This window comes from Aedes albopictus, chromosome 2, assembly GCF_035046485.1.
Source record: "Aedes albopictus strain Foshan chromosome 2, AalbF5, whole genome shotgun sequence".
Taxonomy (NCBI): Eukaryota; Metazoa; Arthropoda; class Insecta; order Diptera; family Culicidae; genus Aedes; species Aedes albopictus.
Window position 1 is genome coordinate 186,872,406 of NC_085137.1, and position 26,782 is coordinate 186,899,187.

At 40.2% G+C, this 26,782-nt stretch overlaps 1 protein-coding gene across 1 annotated transcript in view; it reads left to right on the top strand.

Moving 5' to 3' along the window:
* The window catches only part of LOC115258621 (gustatory and odorant receptor 22), a 44,086-nt gene that overhangs the window by 14,076 nt on the left and 3,228 nt on the right, over positions 1–26,782 (top strand). Inside the window, exons 2-5 of the mRNA XM_029858912.2 lie at positions 12,745–12,900; positions 12,975–13,443; positions 13,501–13,646; positions 14,454–14,650. Of these exons, the coding sequence (XP_029714772.1) occupies positions 12,745–12,900; positions 12,975–13,443; positions 13,501–13,646; positions 14,454–14,650 (968 nt within the window). The remainder of the gene's footprint in view (positions 1–12,744; positions 12,901–12,974; positions 13,444–13,500; positions 13,647–14,453; positions 14,651–26,782) is intronic.

Consider the following 26,782-nt stretch of genomic DNA (forward strand, 5'->3'; position numbering starts at 1 on the left):
ACTCTAAATATTGATGCTACTTCGAACCTGACTTTGATAATATCACGAGCTGTCCACTTTTGGCATTATGCAAATCATAGTAAACTCTATGTTTTTTCTATTCTGTATCATTTAGCAACCATTTTCTCTCTGACAACTTGGAATTTCAGTTTATACACAACCTCTTGAGAAAATAACAAACCAAATATCGATGAAGCAAATTATATATACTCGAGGCACTTGACTTTTTGGAAGGCGTTTATCGTAGTAGTACTTCCGCTATATAATCTGCTCAGTAAGTTAGATAACCGATTGTGACAAACGCCGTTTTCCGGCAGATCGATGTTTTTCTTTTCTCCATATATAGGAAATACTTTTGCCAGACGTGTGGATATTCCAAGTATTCAATTAAACATTTTCTCACCTGTTTTCCGATCATAATCGCGTAGACTTTTTCATATTCTCCCTTGTCCTAGCGCTACCATGGCACAGCGCCAGGGTTACTCATTTTGATGGGACGTCAGCTTGTGGTAGTATCCATCTACCGCCACTTGTAGACTCGGATTTATTGCTTGTTTGCTTTATGAATGGTCTTCCCATGGCCTCGCATGGCACAGTATTTGTGAATGTAAACCTGCAATAAATCTGTTTGCACACCAAAACGTACACACAAAAGCAGAAAATACTTCCCTTTTCATGTATTCCAAAATAATATTAGTAATCACGAGATTCCGGGATCCCATCCTCGTCGCCAATGTAACGTTCCAATAAAACACTGTTTGTAGATTGACAATTGGTATCAAAGTGACGTTTATTCTCTGTTCACCTCATGTCACCCTCTGCACAGCCTACTACACCGACCTTGGACTTGGCCGTTGATTTCCCATGATCTTGACGAGAGTCCGAAGCCCGGGATTTCATAGATGCCAGGGGTTGTAGGGTTGCGAGGTGATCCCGAAGAAACTGCAACAAGTCCTCGTACTTTGGGGCTTCGCGAGAGTTGTGCGCACGCTCCCAATGCCGTTGCGTGTCAACATCGAGACGTGTATACAGAATATGCGCAAGCAAGTGAGTCCACCCGTCTGTCTTCAGTCCAATTTTACGCAGCTGTAGAAGATTCCGCTCGTACGAGTCGATGAGGCCAACTAGAGCGTCGTACGATTCCCGCTTGATGGGTTCGGCATTCAGGAAACTGTCCATCAGTGCTCGAGCGATGATCTTTTTGTTCTCGAACCGTTGTTCGAGCATCTGCCACGCGACATCGAAGTTGGCCGCCGTCACTTCAATGGATTCCACCAGCGTCCGGGCTTCTTTGGTGAGCACAGATAGAAGATAATGAAACTTATCGACCGGCGAAAGCGAAGCATCTTTACCGATCATGCTCTGGAAAGCATCACGAAAACTCAACCAATCTTTCACACAGCCGTCAAAGGAAGGAATTTTGAAAACAGGGAGATGGATTCGGGAGTTAGGAATTTGGCCGGGCGGAGCGGAAGAAGCTACAGCTGTCGGATTGCCTCGGTGCGACGTTAGGAAATCTTTCGCATCGAAGTACCTGTCCTCAAAATCCAGGCGGGTTTTTCTGTTGCCAGCTTCGACGTCCTTCTTCAACTGCTCCTCCTTGCCTTCCTCAGCGGACAATTTCAAATCTTGCTCCTGTCTCACTTCAATTTTCGCACGGTTATCACGAAACTCTTTGAAAAGCGTTTCCAAATGCTCCAAGCGTGAAGCAATCCTGACCGTGTCACGTGGTGCATTGAAATTTTCAACGAAAGCCTCCACGTTGGCCATGGAGTCCATGTACCCCCGCTCGATCTTGCACAATTCGCGCAAAGATGCCATTTTCAGATATTTTTCCAAATCGCAAACCCAATCAAATTCCAAAAAACGTAGCGTGGTCAATTGCCCAAAAATATCAATCAAATCGCGAACAAATTCCTTATTTGCTACAGTAAAACTCGCATGCAACTTTATTTGTATAAAAGAATAGCCGTACCTTGATGCGTGTGTGTACTCACGCTAACCTCTTTGTTCGCTGACCCAAGCCACGCTGGATTCGCCAGGTTCTGGAGGAAGGTGTCGAAATGCGCCTCGAAAACGCCGAAATGCTCCGTCTGCGTGGTATCCGCGCCTTGGGGACAGGCCGTAGTAGAAATCCGGTTGCTCTGCCGGATCCGCAATCGTCGAATCGGGATTCGACGCCAAAATTGCCGCTCACAATGCAGCACACTTGAGGCAGCGTTGACTGTGACACTATCACCACGCACAAAAAATCACTTTCTTCGCCAGTTTTTGGCCACTAAAACGCACAAATCCGGCTCCTCGAAGGACCATTAATGTTCGGAGCTGGTTCTCCGGACTTGTGGGGACACTCGCGACGAAGTAGTGGTCTTCGGATGTGGTTTTATCACTCAACTAGAAACGCAACGAGGTTAGAGTACAAACACGTGATACGCGAGAATGGAACACGTTGCTTTATTGCAGCTAAAGCGAAAACGATACGTACAGCGCGAGGATTGATTATGTTCTGATTACACTAGTTTACAGCATTTTTGAACTCGGTAAGCTGATGATCATTTTTGGTGTAGAATCATGCCCTGAGTTCGAAAACGCGAAGGAAAAAAATTACAGTAGAGCGGAAATTTTTTGGACTTTCCATACAAGGTTGATGATTTGAAATCGATTTTTGTTCTATTTTTAAGCAACGTCGCTCACTTCACACATCTCATTCTCCGTAATCAATGCTCCGATTGAGCTGAATTTTTTACTGCAACTCGCCTACATATGATCTGTCAAATTAACGTTGAGAAAGAATTTTAAGATTGTTTTTTTCTTATTGAAAAAAATACATTTCTTCATTTATTTTTGGAAATTTTGCTAAAATTTAAGGAGGTCATCCCTAAAACTCGCCAATATCTTGAATTTAAGCAATCTGACGCAAAACCTGCATTCAGATGATCGAATGGTATTGTATTCAGCTTTTAATTTATGGAAAAAGATTTAAAATTGGTTGAACAAAACGCAAGATATTTGAATTTTGGTAGATTTCATATTTTTAAAAGTTGTAAAACTCAATATTGAGCTAAAACTCAAAAACTGCTCTACTTAAAATTGTTTGAAGCACGGTTTCGAAATCAGTGCTAAATTATGCTTCAAAAATTTTGGTCGTTGACAGAAGTTCACGACTTTCGTTTTATTTTGTAAACTAGTGTTACAATAGTGTTTTCTGCTATGGCAATGAGTGGAGAGAGTGTGGTTATTATAGATGTGAGAATGAGTGTCCTAATATGTGTAGGGTAAATACAATTAATATAGACGGTTCCTAACACGCACTTTACTAAGAGATTCAAGGCCAGATTTGGAATCTACTATGATGGATCTACTGAGAATACGAGGCCATTCATTGAAAAAAAAAAGTTGAAACAAAGTTATATAGCAGATTGTTTGAAGGGGCTGACAAATGTGCGTTGAACCTTTGGAGGATCATGCTGAGGTGTTGATAGCGTGGCTGACACTTGAAAAAGGCTTCCAAAGTGTTCGAACCAGCGTTTCAACTGGTCAGTCGGGTCGGTCAGTTACTGTCCAGACGTGTCTTTCACGGGCATCGTAGCATTCATCTTGGTCCCACTAAAGCGGATGTGAGACATCGTAGAAGAGACGGATGTCGCCGGTGTTTGCGGCTTTCTCGCCTTCGTCGACTAGGGAGTCCGGCCACACTCTTTTGTCCCGTCTACATGAGCGTTTCACTTCGAGAGCCGAATAGCGCTGCCGGGCTACGGCTCACAGTGGTTCAGATTTGAAAATACGTGGCAAAAATTGCCAAATCATAGTAGTCTGCTATAGCCTAAATGAATATACTGAAACACACTCAGCGAAAAAAACTAGCGAAATTCATCGAAATACCTTATGAAATTTTACTATAACTAATTCTTATGGATGACAAAAGAAAACCTTATGCTTGCTATGACAAATTTCATAAGATAGACTTATGAAAAGAACAAAAAAAAATCCTAAAATGATGCAGACTGGATTCGATCCATGAACGTCGGGATCGCCGAGCCCGTGTTTTATCCACACGGCTACCGACGCTTGAGAATACCATGTTGCTAAACATGAATAAAAGCCAAGCTGTGAGACGATTTTACGGCATAGAGTGACCTTATGAAATTCATCCGAATCATTATGAATTATTTAAAGGCCGTTTCATAAGTTGGGCCTTATGGAAGACTTAAGGTTCTTTGGCTGAGTGCAGTATTGAGCTCTCAATTTCATATTGACCCTTCAGAACGCGCACTGTTGTAAAAAGTACAACACTACTACAAAACCTCGCTTTTCGTATACAGCGCGAGCGCGGTGCAGTTTCGGTTGCATGATGACGCGCGCCCTGAATCCGAACAAAACAACATAGCTGTTTTCATACAATTTGGCTACCGTCTACCCCCGTTGGTTTGAACGACACCTCATGCAAACCAACGGGGTTCATTTTTTAATTTGAACTTCTAGCAACCCGATGAGCGTCGGAAAAACATACACTGGCAGCCTCATTTGCTGTTTTATTGCGCTTAGCAAAAAAAATTTTAGTTTCACACTTTTACCGATCTGTCAGTCAGTTGTGCGCAAGGGTGAATCTCTTATCATGGACAGTATCCATATTTGCATTACTTAAAACATACCCAACCGGTATCAACCGCGTTCGATCAGTACAAGACTGAATGCAACAAATAATGGCACAACCAATCGAATCAGTAACAATTCCAGAAAATATTGTTTTATTTCCATTTCATTAAAACAATCTCGAAAGGGACCATAATGAGCTGAGACGAGACTCGCGAAGACTGTCTTCTTTTTCTCCACTTTGTTATTTTTTTCTTCTTCCTATCTGTGTTGACATTATGTTTTGGGCTGGTGGTTCAAACACGTACGTGACCGCATCACCTCACATGCAGTGTGACTGAATCCCATTCACGCACAAAATCATGTTGAGGTGAAATTTTGCATCGCCAACAATCGCCAAGCAAAGTAATCATTGGAATATTTTGTTTTCAATTTATTTTTGACAGTACAGGAGAAGAAAACACTGCACTTGACGTTGCTTTTTTTTCTCTTCGCGAGTCTCGTCTCAGATAATGAGTTAACTTACCTTTCCACGCAAGTTATCAACAACAACAATCAGCCGGTGGGCGAGCGTCGATGTTTGTTTTGGTCGCAGACAATAGAAACGTGCTGCGAGTAGCTTTGGCGCGCAACGACGCTTCCTCGCTTCGTCTGCTTCCTTGCTCCTGATTGGCTGCGCGCAACTGGAGTGGAGCTGCGCGTAACTGACCGGCGCGCAAATTGCGCAACGAAAGAAAAATTATACAAAATATTCGCAATATTTTGATTCTGCGTTCCGTTCCACCCCGTTCCATTAGCAGATTGACGTTTGAACAATTTTTAGTTTGAACGATGTGCAGATCAGCGGGGGTCAAATTAAAAAGTGTCCACATTACATGCGGTCAAACCAACGAGGGTAGACGGTATACACATCATTATGGCGCTAATGTTTTGGCAGCTCTTGGCAGCTGCAATTTTCTTCAATCAATTCTGCATACTTAGACGAGCGTTTGAACCGAATATCTGCACGGGGAGTAGCTGGGAGCGGTTGGTGAGGCACTTTGAAGTTGAAGCATAAGAATTTCTCGTACTAATATGTGATTGTTAATTATGAAGCAGAAAGTGTTATTTTGATTCCATTGCAAGTGCCTAATATGCACAAGAACTTTTTTTCCATCTGCAGCTATTTAGCGTTGTAAAAAGATACAAAATCATTATTACCAATTTATTTAAAAGACGGTCAACGCATGCACGGGAAGTAGTATGAAAATCGAATGTACCTAAAATGTTATTCCCTAGGATCGTTACTTTGGACCTCTAGTTTCAAAATCTGTGCGGTTTAAAATATTTCATCTTGGGTTTTTTTTATATTTTTTATTTTTCTCCTATTTTCCCATACAAATATCGAAAAAATCCATTTTAAGGTCATTTTCGTCCCATATAAAAATGTATGGGAAAAAAAAAACTCAAGATGGATTATTTTAAACCACACATTTTCTGAATCTGGAGGTCCAAAAATATAGTTCTAGCGAATAATTCTGATATTGTAGATGAATGATCGATATACTGAAACCCATTTAAAACATGTTCAAAAGTTGAATTTCTACCAGCTTTTCTCAAAATTGAACCATTGTGCGGCTTTGGCTCCTAGTGTTTTCACTCGCTCCATCGCGGCTTTGGTGTTTCTTCGCTCCTCTATCTTCCCCCAGGTATCATCTATGATCCACTGCTTTCTTCGGGTGCGAAGCTCACCCAAATTATTCTCGCCGGTGGCGATGAAGGCGTTCTTGATGGCGCTCCATTGATCTTCTCTAGCTCCTCGACAAAAGGACCTTTTCACCACAGCGCCTTCAGTCGGCGTGTGTTGAACCAGCGCCCGATTTTCTCCTCCTGTCGCTGGATCCTGGCAATGCGCAGTCGGATCTCGCCGATTAGGAGAAGATGGTCGGACGCAATGTCGGCGCTACGTTTGTTCCGCACATCAAGAAGGTTCCGTCACCATTTTCGGCTGATGCAGATGTGGTCGAATTGATTTTCCGTGACGCCATCACGGGAAACCCATGTCACTTTGTGCACTGGTCGATGAGGAAAGAGCAATCCCCCAATCACCATATTATTGCCACAAAACTCTGCAAACAGCTCTCCGTTTTCGCTCATTTTCCGAGACCATTACGTCACATGACGTGCTCATAGTCCGAGTTGTCGGAACCAACCTTCGCGTTGAAGTCGCCCATGAGGATCTTGATATCACCTTTCGGAGTCTTGTCCACGACAGCATTCAGTTGACTGTAAAAGTTCTTTTTATCTTGCTATTCGGCAGCATCGGTTGGCGCGTAACATAGGATCATGGTAAGGTTTCGAAGCCGTGTTCTGAATCTGGCTACAATTATCCTCTCATTAATAGGTTTCCACTTCATGAGCGCAGCGTGGGCGTGTTCACCTCGTAGGCCAGAGTATAGCAGAATTTGACCCGACGTCAATCTGTGTTCTCCAAAGATCGGCCAACGGACTTCGCTCAGTCCTAGGATCTCAAGCTTCATAAGGCATGTCTCATTGGCTAGTTGTGCCAGTTTATCCTGCTGGGCTGGTTAATACATTCCAAGTTCCAATTCTTGTCCGTTGTTCCACGTTAAAAGTCGTTGCCTACCCAAGCAACACGACTTGTTGCTAATCCAGTAACAGCAACCTTAGTGCAATTTATTCACTGTCCGTATTACGGGCGACAGAACACAATTGCTTCTTCTTTGAAACCCAAAAAGCGCAGATTCTGAATTTTTATGCAACATAAACGAGGAGGAAAGATAAAAAAAATGGGAAAAAAATTTGTCCAGACTCGAACCTTGGACACCAGGAGTATTATCTACTCACCTTACATACTACACCAAAAGCTCTGTGAGAGAATCGATGCTCAACACACCATAAAAGCTGCTGAAGTTACTTGTGTCTTTATTGCACCTTCTTTGTCACAAGTTAGAGAACTGTCAAATTTTAATAAATGTCAAAATGAAGAGACGCTCAAGTTTTCTGTAACGCATATGGAACCTAATCTGAACAAACAAACCAGAGTTAGATGTTTCATGCATGTAACATAACACATTTAATGTTAGCTGACTGTATTATCACTTGCGAGCAATATATAAGCTCCGCCTCCACGAATCGATGTCAAACACGTGGTAATTTGTGATTTCTATGAAACAAAGCCACAACTTTACGAATTTCGGAGTTTAAATGCAACTCAACTGACAAGACGGAAGTTTCGTGTGCTTATAGTGCAACTCATTCAGACCAAAGCATAGAAAGCCACAATCTGCATGATGTTGCAGGTGCTGCTTGGGTAGCATAGCATAACTTAACATAGCATAGCCGACCGTACACATCCTGGGGTGGCTGTCGATAGTGACGTTTAATGCACCAGAAAAGTTGCCTGGGACTTGACAAACCTTTCACTTAACGAACTCTCGACACCTGGCCAGGTCCTTACGATCAGCGGGGATGGGGAGGAAATGTTGATTATATATCTACTCAGATTATGTCCAAAAACTTGGCCACTTCATAGATATCTGGAGTTGGAAATTGGATAGGCTTTAATGGGGTGCTTTCCTTGGCAAAAAAGCAGATATTTGGCATATTTACAAATATAGCAAGATATTGAAATTTGCATTTACCTGAATTGACCTGAAAACAATAATTATTAAATCAAAATGGCTAGATCTCACCCAACTGGAATATTTTCTTATGACTTGGAGAGATCTTCTGCTGCCGATCTTGCACAAGAATAGATTTTAAGTCCTTAACTGGTCATGTCGTTTCAGCAGGGGATTCTGGTCTCAATCAGAAAATTTCCTCCTGGGAATCGAGATCTCTGAACTTCAGCGTTGAGTTTTCCATCTCGTCTGACCACATTCTTTTTTTATTTCAAAGCCAGTTCGCGAGCCGAACAAATCCTTATCGAAGCTTCCTATCTTATTCTTATCGAAGGCCTATTTGGGCACGGGGGGCTATTTGCTGCTATAACTCAGCAACTTTAAAACTAATTGATTTGAATGTTGATTAAAAAATTTACTTAGTTAAATATAGCTGCAAATTTAACCCTACTCAAATGGTCCCAGACCCAACTTTTAGTTTAAGGATAAGCGTCTTGAAATCCCGCTTCAAATCCCGTAACGTGGGTAGATCACCTTATAATGGTGCGTTAAGGCGTATGATCTACCATAACCAATTTTGATTTCGTAATTCTCTTAGTTAATTTAAATGCAGGAAAATTATGAGATCAAAATTTGGTTTACTTTTCTGTGTTTTGTTTATTTTTATATTATGTTTTTTTTTCACTACTAATATACTATTTGTTTCAGTGTTATTTGCTTGCTTGACGAGTGGAGCCTCGTAGCCGTGCGGTTAGGGTCACCAAGCTTCTAATCGCATCATGCTATGGGGTGAGGGTTCGATTCCCGCTCCGGGCGATGAAACTTTTCGTGAGAATAGTTTCTTCTCCGTATCCACTGGTGCATGCTCCGTGTGTCCCTTGTCTAGTGTTTAAGGTTTCATTCAGTCTGTGCAGCCTCTGGCTGAAGACGGTGTCCGCGTCTTTTTTTTTTTTTTTTTTATTTTAACTTCAACTTTAACAAAATAACGATTTGTTTCAGCGCTGTTCAGGTAAAATCATATATTTAAATTACATGATACTTGGGATATTGGGAGCAGAGTTACCCATTGCTCATGTGTACATGAATGTGACAGCGAGCCTCCCACCAAATTGTCTCCCAGCTCTTCAAAATCGCAGTGTGCTGCGCTGCTAGGAGGCTCACGAAAATTTGGTGGGTGCGAGCTAGGCACATAGCTCCCGGGGAGCTCGTCTCATGCGCTGCGTGAGCTGTTGGTATCTAAGGTGAAAAACACCTTCTTGGTAACGAAGAACCTCAACAACTTTTTTCCGTACACTGAGCCAACTCTGCCGATCACAGTTATATGTCAATCATATATTACTGCACTATTGGAATATCATATGAATCTAATCTAAGGTTGAAAATGGGAAGTGAGAGTTATATGCGACGCATGTGGTATGACTCTCAGGTCGCCATGATATTGTTATATGTCATGCATTTTGCTTATATCATGCGGGCTGGGAGCGCCAATGTATATGCAGCTCCAATAATATCCTTCACATTTTGAAAAAAAGTTTCCTTGGCTGGAGCGGGAATCGAACTTACAACGCCTAAATGACCGACGCCGCTAGCCGCACGACCACGAAGCTCACTTACTGGAATTGCAGAATTTTGCAAAACGTGTTCCACTTTATCTGCCAATGTTGCTTTTCCACCCGGCCAAAGTTATATGCACAGCTGATCTACACTGAAAGGCGGCTTGCAGTTGAAATTACTATTCTGAGGGTCAACTTAAATGCACAACGCCACTTGATTTGTGCAGACTGATTTTCGTTTCATCTCAACAGATTTATGTTTTCAATTCTACCATGGACCCGATTTACAATTAAAAAAAGCGTCTGTTGGCAGCCGGATTCGAACCAAGAACCTTGAGATCACCAGGCTCGCACGCTACCACTCGGCTATCGAACCGGTTGATAAATAAGGAAACAAAACGCACACAAGAAGCGTTTGTTGGTCGATGATCACGTTTTGCCATGGTAAATTTGAAAACATTTGTGTTGTCGTCATTACCGCAAGCTGTCTATCAGTGTATCGATCGTGTTATGTGCATATAACTCCGATATGCGCAAGTGTTATTTGGTTTTATTAGAAGGCTTTTCAATCGGAACTGTTTATTATATGATACGTATAACGATTCATTTGAAGTGAACGTGTCAGACTACACTGAAAGGCGGCTTGCAGTTGAAATTACTATTCTGAGGGTCAACTTAAATGCACAACGCCACTTGATTTGTGCAGACTGATTTTCGTTTCATCTCAACAGATTTATGTTTTCAATTCTACCATGGACCCGATTTACAATTAAAAAAAGCGTCTGTTGGCAGCCGGATTCGAACCAAGAACCTTGAGATCACCAGGCTCGCACGCTACCACTCGGCTATCGAACCGGTTGATAAATAAGGAAACAAAACGCACACAAGAAGCGTTTGTTGGTCGATGATCACGTTTTGCCATGGTAAATTTGAAAACATTTGTGTTGTCGTCATTACCGCAAGCTGTCTATCAGTGTAGGGGTAAAATGTATGTGCAGTGTCTGATAAAATAGGCTGTTAGAATTATTTCAGTGTACACAACACAAGTGTCTGGTTGGTCTACACTGAAAGGCGGCTTGCAGTTGAAATTACTATTCTGAGGGTCAACTTAAATGCACAACGCCACTTGATTTGTGCAGACTGATTTTCGTTTCATCTCAACAGATTTATGTTTTCAATTCTACCATGGACCCGATTTACAATTAAAAAAAGCGTCTGTTGGCAGCCGGATTCGAACCAAGAACCTTGAGATCACCAGGCTCGCACGCTACCACTCGGCTATCGAACCGGTTGATAAATAAGGAAACAAAACGCACACAAGAAGCGTTTGTTGGTCGATGATCACGTTTTGCCATGGTAAATTTGAAAACATTTGTGTTGTCGTCATTACCGCAAGCTGTCTATCAGTGTATGCGATACGACTAGGCACTCTCAATGCAAAGGTTAAGGTTTCAATACTCGTTCGTTTAGGAAGTTTTTGTCGTGAAATTTTCTAATTTAACCAGCGCATGAGACGAAGCTCATGAGACACATCTTGAGAAAAATGAGGCACACAACTTTCGGTCTCAAAATGTACTGTGCTCCTGGGAGCTTGCTTGTAATGTGGCTCCCGTACATGGGACTACAGCACGTGTACATCAACTCTGATTGGGAGGGGTAGCCTAAGGAAGCTAAATGAACTGGTTTCTGGACAAATGTTCGTGGGGTGGCCAGACTTTGTCACGAGATAACAATCATCGTGTTGTCTTCCGAAGGTCTCCAGTAAATTTAGTTTACCCTGCTACAACAAACCATCAGGTAGATCATTCCCTTCCGGTATGACTCTCTGCAGCCATAGGTAATCCTTGCGCTGATGGTGGGTACACAATCATCATCAAACGTCTTGAAATCCCGCTTCAACCGTGCATCAGACTTCAGGCGCACAAATCTCAAGGAATAAGCACAGAGAAACAGACGTAACACTTAGTACAAATTTCATTAAAAAACATTGTCACAAAAGCGCAATCGCCCAATGCTAAACGTACTGTGTTTGGCCGGGCCGCCACTAGATGGCGGTAGTGAGCAAACGTCAAACAGGAGCAAAAACGATACCAGCGCCGCGATTGGTAGATCGACCTACTACTGAATATTTGAATCAGCCGTTAAAAAGGTGATCGATGGGAAGCAATGAGAGTGTGACGTCTGTTTCTCTGTGGAATAAGCTTCAAACAGCAGTATAGTTTTTATTTTTTTCTTGCGCATTTGTAGTAAGTTTAAAAAAAGAAGATGTGCTAGTTTTGTTTACGAAGAGATTTGTGCACTCAAAATCGTTAGTAGGTGTCAAAGTCGCCCATTGTAACGGCCATTTTTTTTATTTTAAACATTCTGTCCTTAAGGCGAAACTGGAAGCATTTTCTCATTTTTTCGGTTTTTGATTTTTTATTAAATAACGAAGCAATATTTTCAAAATCGGTTTTCGTGCACATGTAGAGTATGGATCAAGGTATCTTCTGATTTTTTTGAGGTGGAAAATGTTTTCCATTTTTGCAGAAACCATTTTTTTGTGAAATTTTGTTCAAAAATGGTTTTTAAATGACACGGACACGTTCAATGCTTCCAGTGATCTCTTTGCTCTTTGAAGGAAGCACGACACTAGACAACGGACTAGCATGCAACGCCCAGTGGCACAGCCGAAAACTTTTCCTGACAGCTGCGGCGGGAATCGAACCCACGCTCCTCAGCACGATGCGACTAAGTGCTTGGTGACACTAGCCGCACGGCCACGAAGCCACACTGTTTTTGTAAAAATAAAAAACATTTTCCACTACAAAAAAAAATCAGAAGATACCTTGATCCATACTCTACATGTGCACGAAAACCGATTTTGAAAATATTGCTTCGTTATTTAATAAAAAATCAAAAACCAAAAAGTGAGGAAATGATTCCAGTTTCGCCTTAACGGTATGTTCAACGATTCTGTTATTTGTTGGTCTTAGATGATGTATCGCCGAGTCACATGTACATCCGCAAGTTGGAATTCCAAGCCGATGTGAACCTCCTGGACCAGCACGATTCATTCTACCACACCACCAAAAGCCTCCTGGTCCTGTTTCAGATAATGGGCGTCATGCCAATCGTCAGGAGCCCAAAAGGTTAGTATTCATATGCTGCAGTACAAAGCATTAGGTTCTTGGATAGTTCAACGACTAACACATCTTCTTCCAAGGTGTTAACATGCCCCGAACTACATTCACCTGGTGCTCTAAAGCCTTCGTTTGGGCGTACTTCATCTACGCTTGCGAGACTGTCCTGGTGGTGCTGGTGGCCAAGGAGCGCATCAAACGATTCACTTCACCCAGCGATAAACGCTTCGACGAAGTCATCTACAATATCATCTTCATGAGTCTGTTGGTTCCACATTTCGTTGTACCGATGGCGTCGTGGCGCAATGGATCCGAAGTGGCCAAGTTCAAGAACATGTGGACCGACTTCCAGTACAAGTATCTGATGGTAACCGGAAAGCCGATTGTCTTTCCGAAGCTCTATCCGATCACATGGACATTGTGTGTGGTGTCCTGGATTGTTAGTTTTGTGATTATCTCGTCCCAGTTTTATCTACAGCCGGACTTTCAGCTGTCGCACACCTTTGCGTACTATCACATCTTGGCAATGCTGAATGGGTTTTGTAGTTTGTGGTAAGTATTGACTTTATTAGTATTTTTCAATCGATTATTCCACCACGATCACTTCAGGTTTGTGAACTGCACCGCCTTTGGGACAACAAGCAGAGAATTTTCAAAAGAGCTTTCGAATATCTTGTCTATGGATCAACCTGCGGACAAGCTAACAGAATTTCGTCATCTATGGGTGGATCTTAGCCATATGATGCAGCAATTGGGTATGTAATGTTATAAATAACGTAAGAACTTGAAAACTTCCAGGTACTTTTAGTAAATACTTGCCAAAGGAATGGCCCGATTCGTAGCCGAATTCTAGGCGGATATTTCTCCTAATCTTCCTGAGAGAAATGTAACGATTTTTTTACGGGAATTCAGACGAAATTCACAATTTTCTGGCCTTATATTAGACAATATTTCAAAGCAAATCCTTACATAAATTGTTAAAGTGATTTGTTAATGCTGGTTTATGCATATAATTGGTACTTTGTATGGTTGAAGCTAGGTTTGAAGTTTCTTTATACAATTTGATACATTCTTCGAGGCATGTTTTCGAACCTTGCAATGGTCTAAATGTAACATTTTTATGGCATAAACTATTTCTAACAAAAAGTTTCTAGATTAAAATGTTCATTGCACCTTTATGCAACCCATTTATTAGTATCCGGATACTCATAAATTGTGAAACGCAAAGAAAACAAATGCTGATTATTATGTATGCACGCTGCCTTCGTTATGGGGGCTTGATTTAGCCAACATAACTAAAACATGTTTGTAATGCCGAGCAATAAAATCGACATTGTTACCATAGGTCGTCGTTGGTTACTTCTCAATCCCTTTATCGGCGCTCGTCGATCGCAAACGGAAAGCGTCGTAAAAATTTTACTTCTTCAAAGGCCTTGATTTTAATCTTTGTTGTTTGTTTTAATTCCATGTAACGCCGCTCGGATGGAACTTGCGTTTGGACTTACTTATGCGCTTGTCGCTCATCAATCCCCCAACATCATCAATGAAATGAATCACGAAAGGAAAAGCGTACTCGAACATGTACGGCATCTATTGTTTGGTGATTTTCTTCACCACAATTATCGCCACCTATGGAGCGCTGAGCGAAATCATCGAGCACGGGGCGACCTATAAGGAGGTCGGTTTATTCGTCATTGTGTTCTACTGCATGGGTCTGCTGTTCGTCATCTGCAACGAGGCCCATCACGCCTCCAGAAGGGTAAGTCGTGTCGTCTTCGATCTGCTAGAAGGGATTTATAACTCAATTAACGCCAGCATGTATAGGAGAGCACAGTCAATTAGTGAGGTAGGTTCTGCAAAGTTATTTGGCCCATTTTTCTTAACAAAAAATTTGGAAATGCTTGCAACTTTTTTGACTAGTAATTAACTTGAAGACTTGACTCATATATAAACGTCTCTTTGGTTTTATTGACAATTTTGCTAAAATTCTTTACTCAAAAACATTAAATAATTTTGCAACTTTTAAATAAACATTTTCTGATAATAGGACAGATCGGTGAAGTACTAGATTTGTAGTAATGAGCTGAAATTTAGTATGGTGAGAAGGTCCATTCTCCGTTTCTGCATTGAAATGGTGCAAAAAGCGTGGGTATTATGATTTCTTGCCTAATTTGATGCTGTTTGAGCAAAACTTTGGGCAACAGTGTTATTGTTTTCTCCATTTCTTGCAACATAAACAACATAGTTATCCAAAGTTTTGCTCAAACAACATCAAATTAGGCAAGGAATCATAATATCCACGCTTTTTGCACCATTTCAATGCAGAAACGGAGAATTGACCTTCTCACCATATTAAAATTCAGCTCATTACTACAAATCTAGTACTACACCGAACGTGCCCCATTGAATATGTAAATATAATAGCTTCATTATTGGTTTTGTGGTTAAGCTGGAGTGCTGAAGAAATTCGGGGTAGTAAGTCCGACTCTAATCAGGACAGAGTGTTCTACATATTTCTAATTATTAAACACGGACAGAAAATTGTTCACATTGAACTAAAAATAGTGATTGTTGATATTACATACACAAATATCTTTGAAATCATGTAATATATTGTTATTTTTACAATTTTCTTCCATTTAAATTTAAATTTATTTGTGTTTGTTTTTACAATATAAAGCTTTATGGAAAAAAGAAATTGTAGAAACAAAAAAATGTTTATTATTGATTATACAAGAGTTCATTTGAATCTATCTTTAATTCAGCTGCCCTATCCCTCAGATAAAAAAGTATTGTGAATATTAAAATATTTGACATGAATTCAATTAGATTTATTTTAATTGGTGAGCACACTAACGTTGATTCCCCCGCGAGCTGGATCTTGTTAACGTTTAACTGTCAAAGTGAGTTTGTTTCAATTATTAATTAAAAACCCGATTCAATCCACTTATGGTGAACAGAACCCTTCTTACACTTATTAAAATTATTGTTGTATTATTTGTATTTAACATATTTATTTTGTGTGATTGACCAAAAGTTCTAGAAAATATTATGGATTTGGTGTCTAGTGGATTGGTTTCCAAATAGCATCATGAAACATGGACTAAACTACCAGAAATGCCAGACACCTTCTAGAATCTTGTGTGAATTTTTTTAAAAATTGCTTACATATTCTGGAATATTGTATCTTTTGTTAACTGCCAAAAGATCTTGAATCGATTATTAACAAATGGGTTAGAAAATCAGCGAGATACACTTTGTCTAACATCTCTTAATCAGTCGATTAAATTAGCTCCAAAGTACTTGGTATTCATGGTTATGGTGTAGAAAGGACAAAAATGATATATCTACTAAGTTAATCAGTTTTGGCATTAGCTATTTATTATGGCTGTCCGGTTCTTTCATTTTTGCCACAATATATAAATTTAAAGCTTTCATTTAACATATTGTTAGTTTTCATAGAATTCCTGTGTATTTGTGATTTATTATTTATAATTTTGTTGAAAACAATAACCTGCTAGTATACATTTTGTATTAGGTCATCATTATTTATTACAAAATAATTTCCCATAGACTGGTCAAAAACTTATGCAAGATAACAAGTGAATATAATAATAAAAAAAAAGAATTTATTGAAATATTCTTCGAAAGATATCTCAGTAATCAAATGTTGAATCGAAATAAAATTTCAGGGCCTTTACAAGGATATTGTAGCTTTCATTTGGTGCTTAGAGAACCCAAATCGGTTGACAGACGGCTGAGATATTTATTATGATACACTTGGTCAAAAATCTCAAAAGGTTTAGTTGTATAAATCCTAAGTACTCTTCGAAAGATATCTATTTTTTTGTATTTGTGTAAAAAGATATCTATGCTATTCTGCTATTCTGCTATTATCAACACATCCCCTGGCTTTCGCCCATCTGCGTTGTCTTTTCACTAGGCAATACGTCTACCAATTGATGTTTATGGGCTTGCCGGACCAAGTCATGTACCTAAGCCAAACACCCCACCTACAACTGTTGGGTAGGCACCATTGTCCCGTCCACTGGTCTTTTACAGCTAGTTGTAGGTGCATGTGTGCGTGTAAGTATTGGTGTATGTGTGTTAGTGTTGGTGTATTGTAGGCGCCAACTCGTTCTAATCCACTCTGATTGCTGACACCCTATTGAACCATTACCCTTAAATCTGGCAATCTATGAAATAGAATGAGTTAAGCGCCTGTACATAGTCAGTTAATCAAACAAGGAATATTGGTATTAAAGTGAAGATACAATGAAGCAACCCCCCGAACCTCGAGAGCACAAACCCCAAAAACCAAATGACAGGCTGCGCGAATAGTCGATCGACTGGCCACCACCAGTGAATAACCAATCGAGCAAACCATCCAGCACAAACTGCTTCCAGCTCTCCCGACCTGCGCCCAACAAATCCGAGGCACAGCCCAGCCATAGCTTCACCTTAATGACAAGGTATTTGGAGTACATAGCTCAAAATTTCTAGAGCACCGTTTTTTAGAACCGTTGGCCGGATTTGGATGAAAATGCATCACGCTAATTGTTCAGTGGTTATCAACAGCGTGATGCATTTTAACCTTTCAGGACGCGCGCCATCAAGCAACCAAAACTGCACCGCGCTCGCGCTGCATACGACGAGCGAGGTTTTTTGGCAGTGTTGTACTTTTTACAACAGCGCGCGCGCTGAAGGGTTAATCCAAATCCGTTCAACGGTTCTAAAAAACGGTGCTCTAGAAATTTTGAGCAATGTACTCCAAATACCTTGTCCTTAAAACCAAAATCTAGATTCCAGAGCACAATACTTCCCAAGTAACCACGCAGCTCGGGGGTCATTCAAATATGACGTCCATCATTTAGGGGGGAGGGGGAGTCTGAGAAAGTGTGACACTCCATGTATAAGGTATACAAAATAGCGTGACAGAGGGGGGAGGGGGGTCTGAAATTCCAGAAAAATGATGGACGTCATATTTGAATCGGCCCTCGGGCCGCAAATCACGCACAACACGTCACAAATAAGACAAACACTACATACCCCGCCCGTACAACCGAAAACGATCTCTTTCCACTCGAAGAAGGGTCTCTTTCCACTCCAACCCGAACTCAACTGCACCCACAGGATAGCGCACCCCACACACACTGCACGGAACCGCCAAACTACCCAAAATTGAGTTCTTTTGACGCAATCTCATAGCTCCGCCCAATAAGCCAATTTTGAGTAAATCGATTAAACTTACACTAGGTAAATTGCCTTTACCTCCAGCAAAAGAATATACTTAAGAGTAGGTAAATTCAACCCAAGACCCCCCCCCCCTTATTCAACCCAAATTTGAGTATACCTACATTTACTCAAAATTGGCTTATTGATGGGCTCAAGGACCCCCATTGGGTAGACGCATCTCTGTTTGTTTTTGACAACATCGGTGGAGGAAAGAGGGAAAACAACCTAATTTTGGGTAAATAGTTTATTCGATATACTCAGCTTTGAGTAAAATCGACCCAAAAATTAGGTAGTTTGATTTCTCCGTGTGCACTCTTGCATCCATCACGACCCGAGCCGCACGGTCACCTGGGTTGCTTCTATCTGCATGACCTCACCCAACCCGTAACGCAGAGTTTAAATCCCTCTCTTGCATTACAAAGTAGTCCCTCTTCTCATAGTTTGTGCGTGGTATAAATGAGATTATAAAGCTGAATAAATCATCACCAACACAACCACCAATAATGAGCACTCAATGGTGTCGGCAGAATCAATGACGACCCCCTCAGTCCCAAACCCAATTATCCTACACTACCCAAGTAACCACAATGCTGAAGCGGTACGCACTGCACGTACGAAGTACATACAGACCTACCCGCATCGCCTTAACAAACTATTTACCTAGACAGAACACAAGCGAAAATCGGCGCCACCACTGTTGAACCACGACTATACCAGTGATACCAGTGTCCAACATAGCTCTGATCCTCACAAGTTCCTACCTCATGCTTCCACGGGTCAAGCGATGACAAAGAGCGCCAGCTAAGAGTTGTGTGCTTAGCTGGTAGTGCAGCCTGGGCATATGATTCACTTTCGCGTTCCCCATACATTGAATTGGCGAACAGCTTACAGCACCATCTAGCGTCAAACGTGGCAATCAACCTTAAATTAAACCACATATTTGCTAAATATGTTTAAACGTGTCTCCATGACATTTCCTATCTATGAAACTACCATAAAATTGTAGATGTCAAGCTTGACAGCATACCTCGAAAGCCTGAAACTATTGTTATTTCAATGAGATTTCCGATTGAAGAATGCATTCTTATAGCGACCAAAACAATGTCAAATTCTTTTCGACTTTACGTCGAATATGATTATTTTTACCGTAGATTTTTCTGCGTGTTCAAGTAGAATTACTTAGAACTCCTTCAGAAATACTTCTAGGGGTTTCTCCTGGCATACTTACTTGCTGCAATACTTTCGGGAAATCTTACTGCGATTCCATCAGGGATTCCTCCAGTATACTTCTACCGATTCTTTCAAGGAGAACTGTACGTATTCTTCCAGGCATTTGTTAGAGGAACTACTCTTAGGATATCCCCTGCATTCCTTATTCTAGGATTTCTCTAGAAATTACTTCTATGATTGTAGGAATTCCTCTAGATATTCCAGCTGGGAATCCCCAAGCAATTCCTGTGGTTTAATCCCGTTATTCGTACTCTAGCAATTCAAACTGTAGTACTTCAAAAATTATGCTTCAGATTCTTCTAGAGCTTTCTCCTGGCTTTTTACTGGGATCTTTCCAGGAAAACATCCTGGAATTTTTGCAGAAATTCCTTTGATTGTTCTCCTACGGATTTCTCCAAAGACTTATCCAGAAATTATCTTGTAGGGATTTCATCCAAAGATTCCTCCAGAAATTCCTCATGGAATTTTTGCAGACACTCCTTTTGGCCTTCCTCCAAGAATACTTCAAACACCTTCTCCTGCGGTTCTTCCAGCAATTCCTTTAGAAATTCTTACTATGATATGTACAGAAGTTCTTCCAGTGATTCCTATACGAATTTATTCTACCATTGTGGGTGGAAGTCTTCCGGGAAATCTTCCTGAGGTTCCGTCAGAAACTCCTCATGCGATTCCTTCAGGGCCTTCACTAATGCTTCCATAACACCTCTACCGGTTTTTGCATGAACTTCTCTAGGTATTCCAAGGATTTTTTCTTTGGATTCCCCCGGGCATTCCTGATGGAGTTTCTCTAGAAATTCCTGTATAGTTTCACCCAGCAATTCCTCCTAGGATTTCTGCTGAGATTTCTACAATGATATATGATCCCAAAATCCTTCTAATAATACCCCCTGATATTTTTCCTGTGATTTCTTCAGAAGCTCTCCGGTGGTTTCTCCAGGAATTTTAATCCAAGATATTTTATTCAAGGATTCCTTTATAAATTTCTCATGGGATTCCTCCGCGAACTCCTCTTGGTCTTTCTCCAGGAATTTCAACTGGATTTCTCAAGCTATTCCTGCTGTGGTTCTTCCAGCAATTCCTGTAATACCTCCCAGAATTCTTCTAGAGATTCTTCTAAGAATTTCTCCAGGGATTCCTTCAAAAACTTGCTGGAATTATTCAGGGCAATCTTCCTAGGAATCTTGCCGTCGGTGTATCCTCCTGGAAATCCTGAAGGATTATGGTATTTCTCCAAATATTTATCATTGGATTCTTCTAGGAACTCCTATTGGCTTTCATCCAGGAACTCCTCCTGGGATTCCATCAGCGATTTCTGGTGCTTCTAATGTATCAGAAATACCTCCAGGGTCTACTCCTGAAATTCTTACTATGATAACTGCAGGAATACCTCAAGGGTTTTTTCCTGCTATTCTTGCTGGGATTCTTCTAGGCATTAATCATGGTATTACTCCCGGAACTCCTCTTGGCCTTTTTTAAGGAATTCCAGCTGAAGGATCCCAATAGAAATTTCTACAGGAATCTCTAAACGAGTTTCGGGAATAGTAGGAATTTCCAGAGAAATGCTAGGAGGTATTACTGAAGAAATCTCTAGTGAAATCCTACAGGAATGTATAAAAAAAACTTGTAATTTATTAGAAGGCACAGAATGTTGCCAATTGACCAAATGATAGATGAATTAAAAAATATCGCGTTCTGGAGGGATTCGTACCCACGACTTCGTATTCGCTAGACCGCAGTATGGCCATTTCTTTGAGGGTTTCTTCGGCTTGTTTTTTTTTTATTTGTGGTAGTTTCATTGGAATTTAATCAGCAATTTCTTTGGATTCTTTTCTATAATTTCAATGGCTATTCCTTTGAAATTATACCAGCAATTTCTTTTTCAGTTATTTTGCAAATTTCCCTGACAATTTTATTGTGATTACTTTTGTAATTCTTTATGATTTAATTGTATTTATATTTATTGCTTACGAAAATGGCTGAATTGGAAATTCAGAAATTCTAAACTGGGCTTTTCTCGAAAAAAAAAAATCCATGAAGTTCCTTACACATTTCCAAAGAAATTGTCCGATAATTATCCAATAAATTTACCTTAGAACTTTCAAAGCAGTTGCCAAATGAATTCATGTAAGAATTACCAGTGGAATTCCTGAAGAAAATATTATTGCTTCTTAAAGAAATTGGTCAAATCGAATCTCAAAATAAATTGCCAAAATTACCACAAACATTCACAAAACAAATTTCTAACAAATTCTCAAAGAATTTTCCATAATCATCGAAGGATTTTCTGAATAATATTTAGAAAGAATTCCAAGGGTAATTGCCGTAGCACAGACAAACAGACGTAACACTCTTCAAAACGACTTACCACATTCATTTAACGATCAATTCAAATTTCATTTGATTTGCGCGATCCTTCCACCAGATGCGCTAGTGTTCGATCGCTTTGACGTTTGTACACGTTGCTGAATGATGCAAACGAAAATTACAGACGCTTTGTTTAGTAGTGTGCGTGTTAGATAAACGTCAAATCGAAATTCATCATGACCGCAGTGTCGCGCGCGGTTCTACCAACACACGCTCAGAAAACCGTTCTGATAAGCAGTGTGCTCATGGAAAAGACACCGGGCAAAAATTTTCAGGAATTTCTTTTAAGTCTGTGGCCGTAGTATCACCGTGACATAATTTTTAAAGAACTACCAAAGATTTTTTTCAAATAAATTCTCGAAGGAAACATTTAAGAATTTTGCCGAAAAAAACTCCAAAGGAATTACCGAAGAAGTTCCCAAGGTAATAATCGAAGTTTCCAAAATCTCCATGGAATTGCTAATGAAATTCCTTAATAAATTTCGGAACATCGGAATTGCCGAAAGTTATTCCAATCAGAATTGCAGCAGGAATTTCTTACATAATTACTGAAGAAATCTAGAAGAAATTCTCTAAATAATTTTCATTAAATTTATAGAAGCAGATTATAAAAGAATTTCCAAATAAGTTTTCGAAGGAATTCGCGAAGGAAAACCGAATAGCATAGATAAGTCCAAAAAATCGACGAAAATCCCAAAAAAAAGAAGAATGAATTGCCAAAGACATTTCAAAAAAAAAAAATGTGAGGAAGTTCCCAGAGTCATTGTCGAATGAAATATTTAAGACTTTACTAAAACAATTCCCAAAAGAATCGCCTGACGAGTAATTGGAGAATTTTGAAATGCAAATATCAATAGAATTGCTGACATTAACAAAACAATGCTTAAAAGACTCCTAAAAAATGGCAAAGGTATTCCCGAGAAAACATTTCAAAGGATTTTCCCATGAAATAAAAAGCCAAATAAACTCCTAATGGAATTGCCAAAGAAATATTCAAAGTAATTGCCGATGAAATTTTCAAAGGATGCGTGAAAGGTGTTTAGTATCAAATTCCAAACGTATTATTAAATAAATTCTTAAAGAAATTGCCGAAGGGGTTTCAAATATATTACCGAAGATATTTGCCAAATCGAAAGGAATTGCTGAGAGATTTGCAAAAGAAGACTTAATAGGAGGCAATCAGTGAAGTACTAGATTGAAAGTAGTGAGCTGGATTTTTGTATGGTGAGATGATCGATTCTCCATTTCTGCAATGAAATGGTGCAAACAGCGTGGGTTATATGATTTCTTGCCTAATTTGATGCTGTTTGAGCAAAAGTTTGGGTAACTGAGTTGTTGAAGTTGCAAGAATAAATAATATAACAACAAAGATACCCAAACTTTTGCTCAACCAGCATCAAATTAGGCAAGAAATCATATAACCCACGCTGTTTGCACCACTTCATTGCAGAAATGGAGAATTGATCATCTCACCATACAAAAATCCAGCTCACTACTTCCAATCTAGTACTTCACTGATTGCCTCCTATTGAAATAAATTTCAAAACAATTTCCAAATAAATTGCCGGGAATATTCTCTGTATAACCGAAAGAATGTTTTGCCGAAAACACAGATTTCTTGTATTAAAAGTACAAATCAGACTCGATTATCCAAATTTATGAAGCTGAAATTGTGACTGATAACTGCAATGTTGTTTTACGTAAGCCAAATTTTGAGCTTTATACACAATGGGGCACGTTCAGTGTAGTACTAGATTTGTAGTAATGAGCTGAATTTTAGTATGGTGAGAAGGTCAGTTCTCCGTTTCTGCAATGAAATGGTGCAAAAAGCGTAGGTATTATGATTCCATGCCTAATTTGATTCTGTTTGAGCAAAACTTTGGGCAACAGTGTTGTTGTTTTCTTCATTTCTTGCAACATAAACAACATAGTTATCCAAAGTTTTGCTCAAACAGCATCAAATTAGGCAAGAAATCATAATACCCACGCTTTTTGCACCATTTCATTGCAGAAACGGAGAATTGACCTTCTCACCATACTAAAATTCAGCTCATTACTACAAATCTAGTACTTCACCGATTTCTCCTATTCCTTTCAACAGATATATTATCAATTCAGACGAAATCGGAATTTGGTGCGAGCACCAGAATTTCGAAGAGAAATCCGAAGGTTGCTCGCATCAATTTCCGGGTTTCAACTGGATTGATAAGGGACTGTTCATAAACCACGTAGACCAAATTTTGGCCATCTCAGACCGCCCTCCCCCCTCGTGGACTTTCATCCATACAAAAATTTTGAAATTTGTAAGGAGCGTAGACTTTGCCAGCCAGAGGCTGCACAGACTGAACACTAGTATGGGACAAACATCAAATTCTCGCTCCAGTTGACTTTTTCGATTCCATTTAGGTCTCATATGAACTGTGCAAAATTTCAGCGCAATCGGTGAAACTATAATTTAGCGCAAGCGGTTCAAAGTTTACATAGGATTTACTATGGGAAAAGTTACACTTTCAAACAAAAAATCCCAGAGGTCGCCCCTTGTCTCCTTAATTCAAATCGATCAATGCATCTTGTAGAAAAATCATTTATGAAACTTTCCTTGGAAAACCGCAAAACAATTGGATGCTTGTGAAAAAAGTTATTGATTTATTACCGATTAGTGATCCGACGAACGGCTTTTTGTTCTGTTTTATCAGCAGCACTGCTGCTGCCGTTGGTGCATGGGGTGGCGGGTGGCATCACCACCCCCAGAAACAGCAGCAGCCAAGGCAGCAGCTACAGTGCTGCTGATAAAACAAAACAAAAAGCCGTTCGTCGGATCACTAATCAGTAATAAATCAATAACTTTTTTCACAAGCATCCAATTGTTTTGCGGTCTTCGAAGGAAAGTTTCATAAATGATTTTTCTACAAGATGCATTGATCGATTTGAATTAAGGAGACAAGGGGCGACCTCTGGGATTTTTTGTTTGAAAGTGTAACTTTTCCCATAGTAAATCCTATATAAACTTTGAACCGCTTGCGCTAAATTATAGTTTCACCGATTGCGCTGAAATTTTGCACAGTTCATATGGGACCTAAATGGGATCTAAAAAGTCGACTGGAGCGAAGATTTATTTTTTCCATACAAGCGTGTCCCATACTACTGAACACATTACTTACACAAGACAGCGGACAACACAGAACACCCAGTGGCCCAGTGATGGATTTTTCGTTTGACGAAAAGTTTCCACCAACTGGAGCGGGAATCGAACCCACACTCCGAGGCTTACGATACGCCTAGACGACTGCCGCCGCTAACCGCACGGCCACGAAGCCCGTTCAAACTGAAAATGCAAATTCCATGTATTTTATGCAATTAAGTTATCAAGTTTTCAAACCTCACATGGCGGGAAAAGTGTTAAATCTGTACAACGTTTCGGATTTTCAAAAAAGCTGTTCTTTAAGATAGAGCGCGTTTAAATTTGCGGGCTATTTTTTCCCGCGACGGAGTATATCATTATTTCATGAAAAAAAAAATTGAGGGTGAATCGGTGTTTCCTTCAGGGTTCCTGATTTCCACTTTTCATCTTCTTCCACATGCGAAGACAGTCAGCAGCGAACGGTTGTCGCTTTAGTTTGTGTGCTTGCTTGTCAGCGACGACAGCAAACTCCGGCGAACGGTGCGAAGCCACACTTGGAAATTACTCATCACGCAAAAACGGCTCCGCTCAAAAATGTGTTCGGCCTGCACATTTTTAGTAAACATCCATGCCGCACATGACTGTGTTCGAAACACACATTTTTTAAAAATTGCTCCGGGGGGAGCGACACTAGTTTAGCCAAGCCCAGAAACCCCAAAAAAGCCGAAAAAAAGTCGAGAAAACTCGGTAAAACCCGCAAAGCTTTTGCGGATTTTAGCGACTTTTTTGAGCTTTTCTCAGCTTTTTTTTAGGTTTTTTGGCTTGGCAAAACTAGTGTCGCTCCCCCTGAATTGCTCATACGCTCATATGAGCATGTATTTTGCAATAATTTCGACATGGCAACCTCACTGGGTTTATAAACCACCTTCAAATACCGAAAAATATTGATATTTTGCAAAAATGTGAGCGTGCGAGCAATTTTAAAAAATGTGTGTTTCCAACACAGTCCCTGTGCGGCATGGGCGCTACTCAAAAATGAGAGCTTTTATTTTAGAGAGATTCGTCCACATTCGCATCGCAAGCGATCGAGCGGTGATGCGATTCGTGAGTGATATTGTGCATACGAATTTTTGATGTTTCCAAAATATGTTTATTAATTTCTTTGCTAATCTATTATATCAGCAACAATACACTAAAAATGTATGCATTACATGCAAAAATTCTCTTCTAGTTATGATATTTAATAGTCGCTTCGATCGCTCACCAGCATTCTTCACCATTCGCCATTCATTCATTCGCGTGCGATCCAAACTGCGACGAACGGCAGCGAATATCCATGCCAAACAATTTGCGCATCGCTTCCCACTGGTGATGGGGTTGCATGTTTGATCACGACTATCCGTTTGTTGCATCTTTCTCGATTCGCTTCAGCAAAGAGGAGTGAATATGAATGGAGTGAGGCGAATATACCGATCCTTGAGTTTCCTTTCACAAAAAAAAAGCAAAACAATCTGGCACCCCCAAGGCACCCCCTAGGAAAAAATCCTAGATACGCCAATGGGTGCCCCATTGAAAATTCTTATAGTTCGACTTCAAAGTGTCTTATAAATAGCTCGCCGCTACTCCCCGCGGGGAGATTCCGTTCAAATACTCGTTTAGGGTGGGACGGGGCAAGATGGGTCGCGGGGCAAGATGGGCCAGTGCCATTTTTGGGCGCAATACTCATGTTTTGTTTATATTAATAATTTTGTTAGATGACCAGCATGAATATACAAAAGTTTGGGACATTGATTGAAAAATTTATCACTCTCATTAGAAATAAAAAATAAAATGGTTTTTAGCCATTTTTCTTATGCGATACATTCCATATAATCTCCATATAAACGGCCGCGGGGCAAGATGGGTCACCTTCAATTTTAAGCGTATTTTTGGAGCATTCAA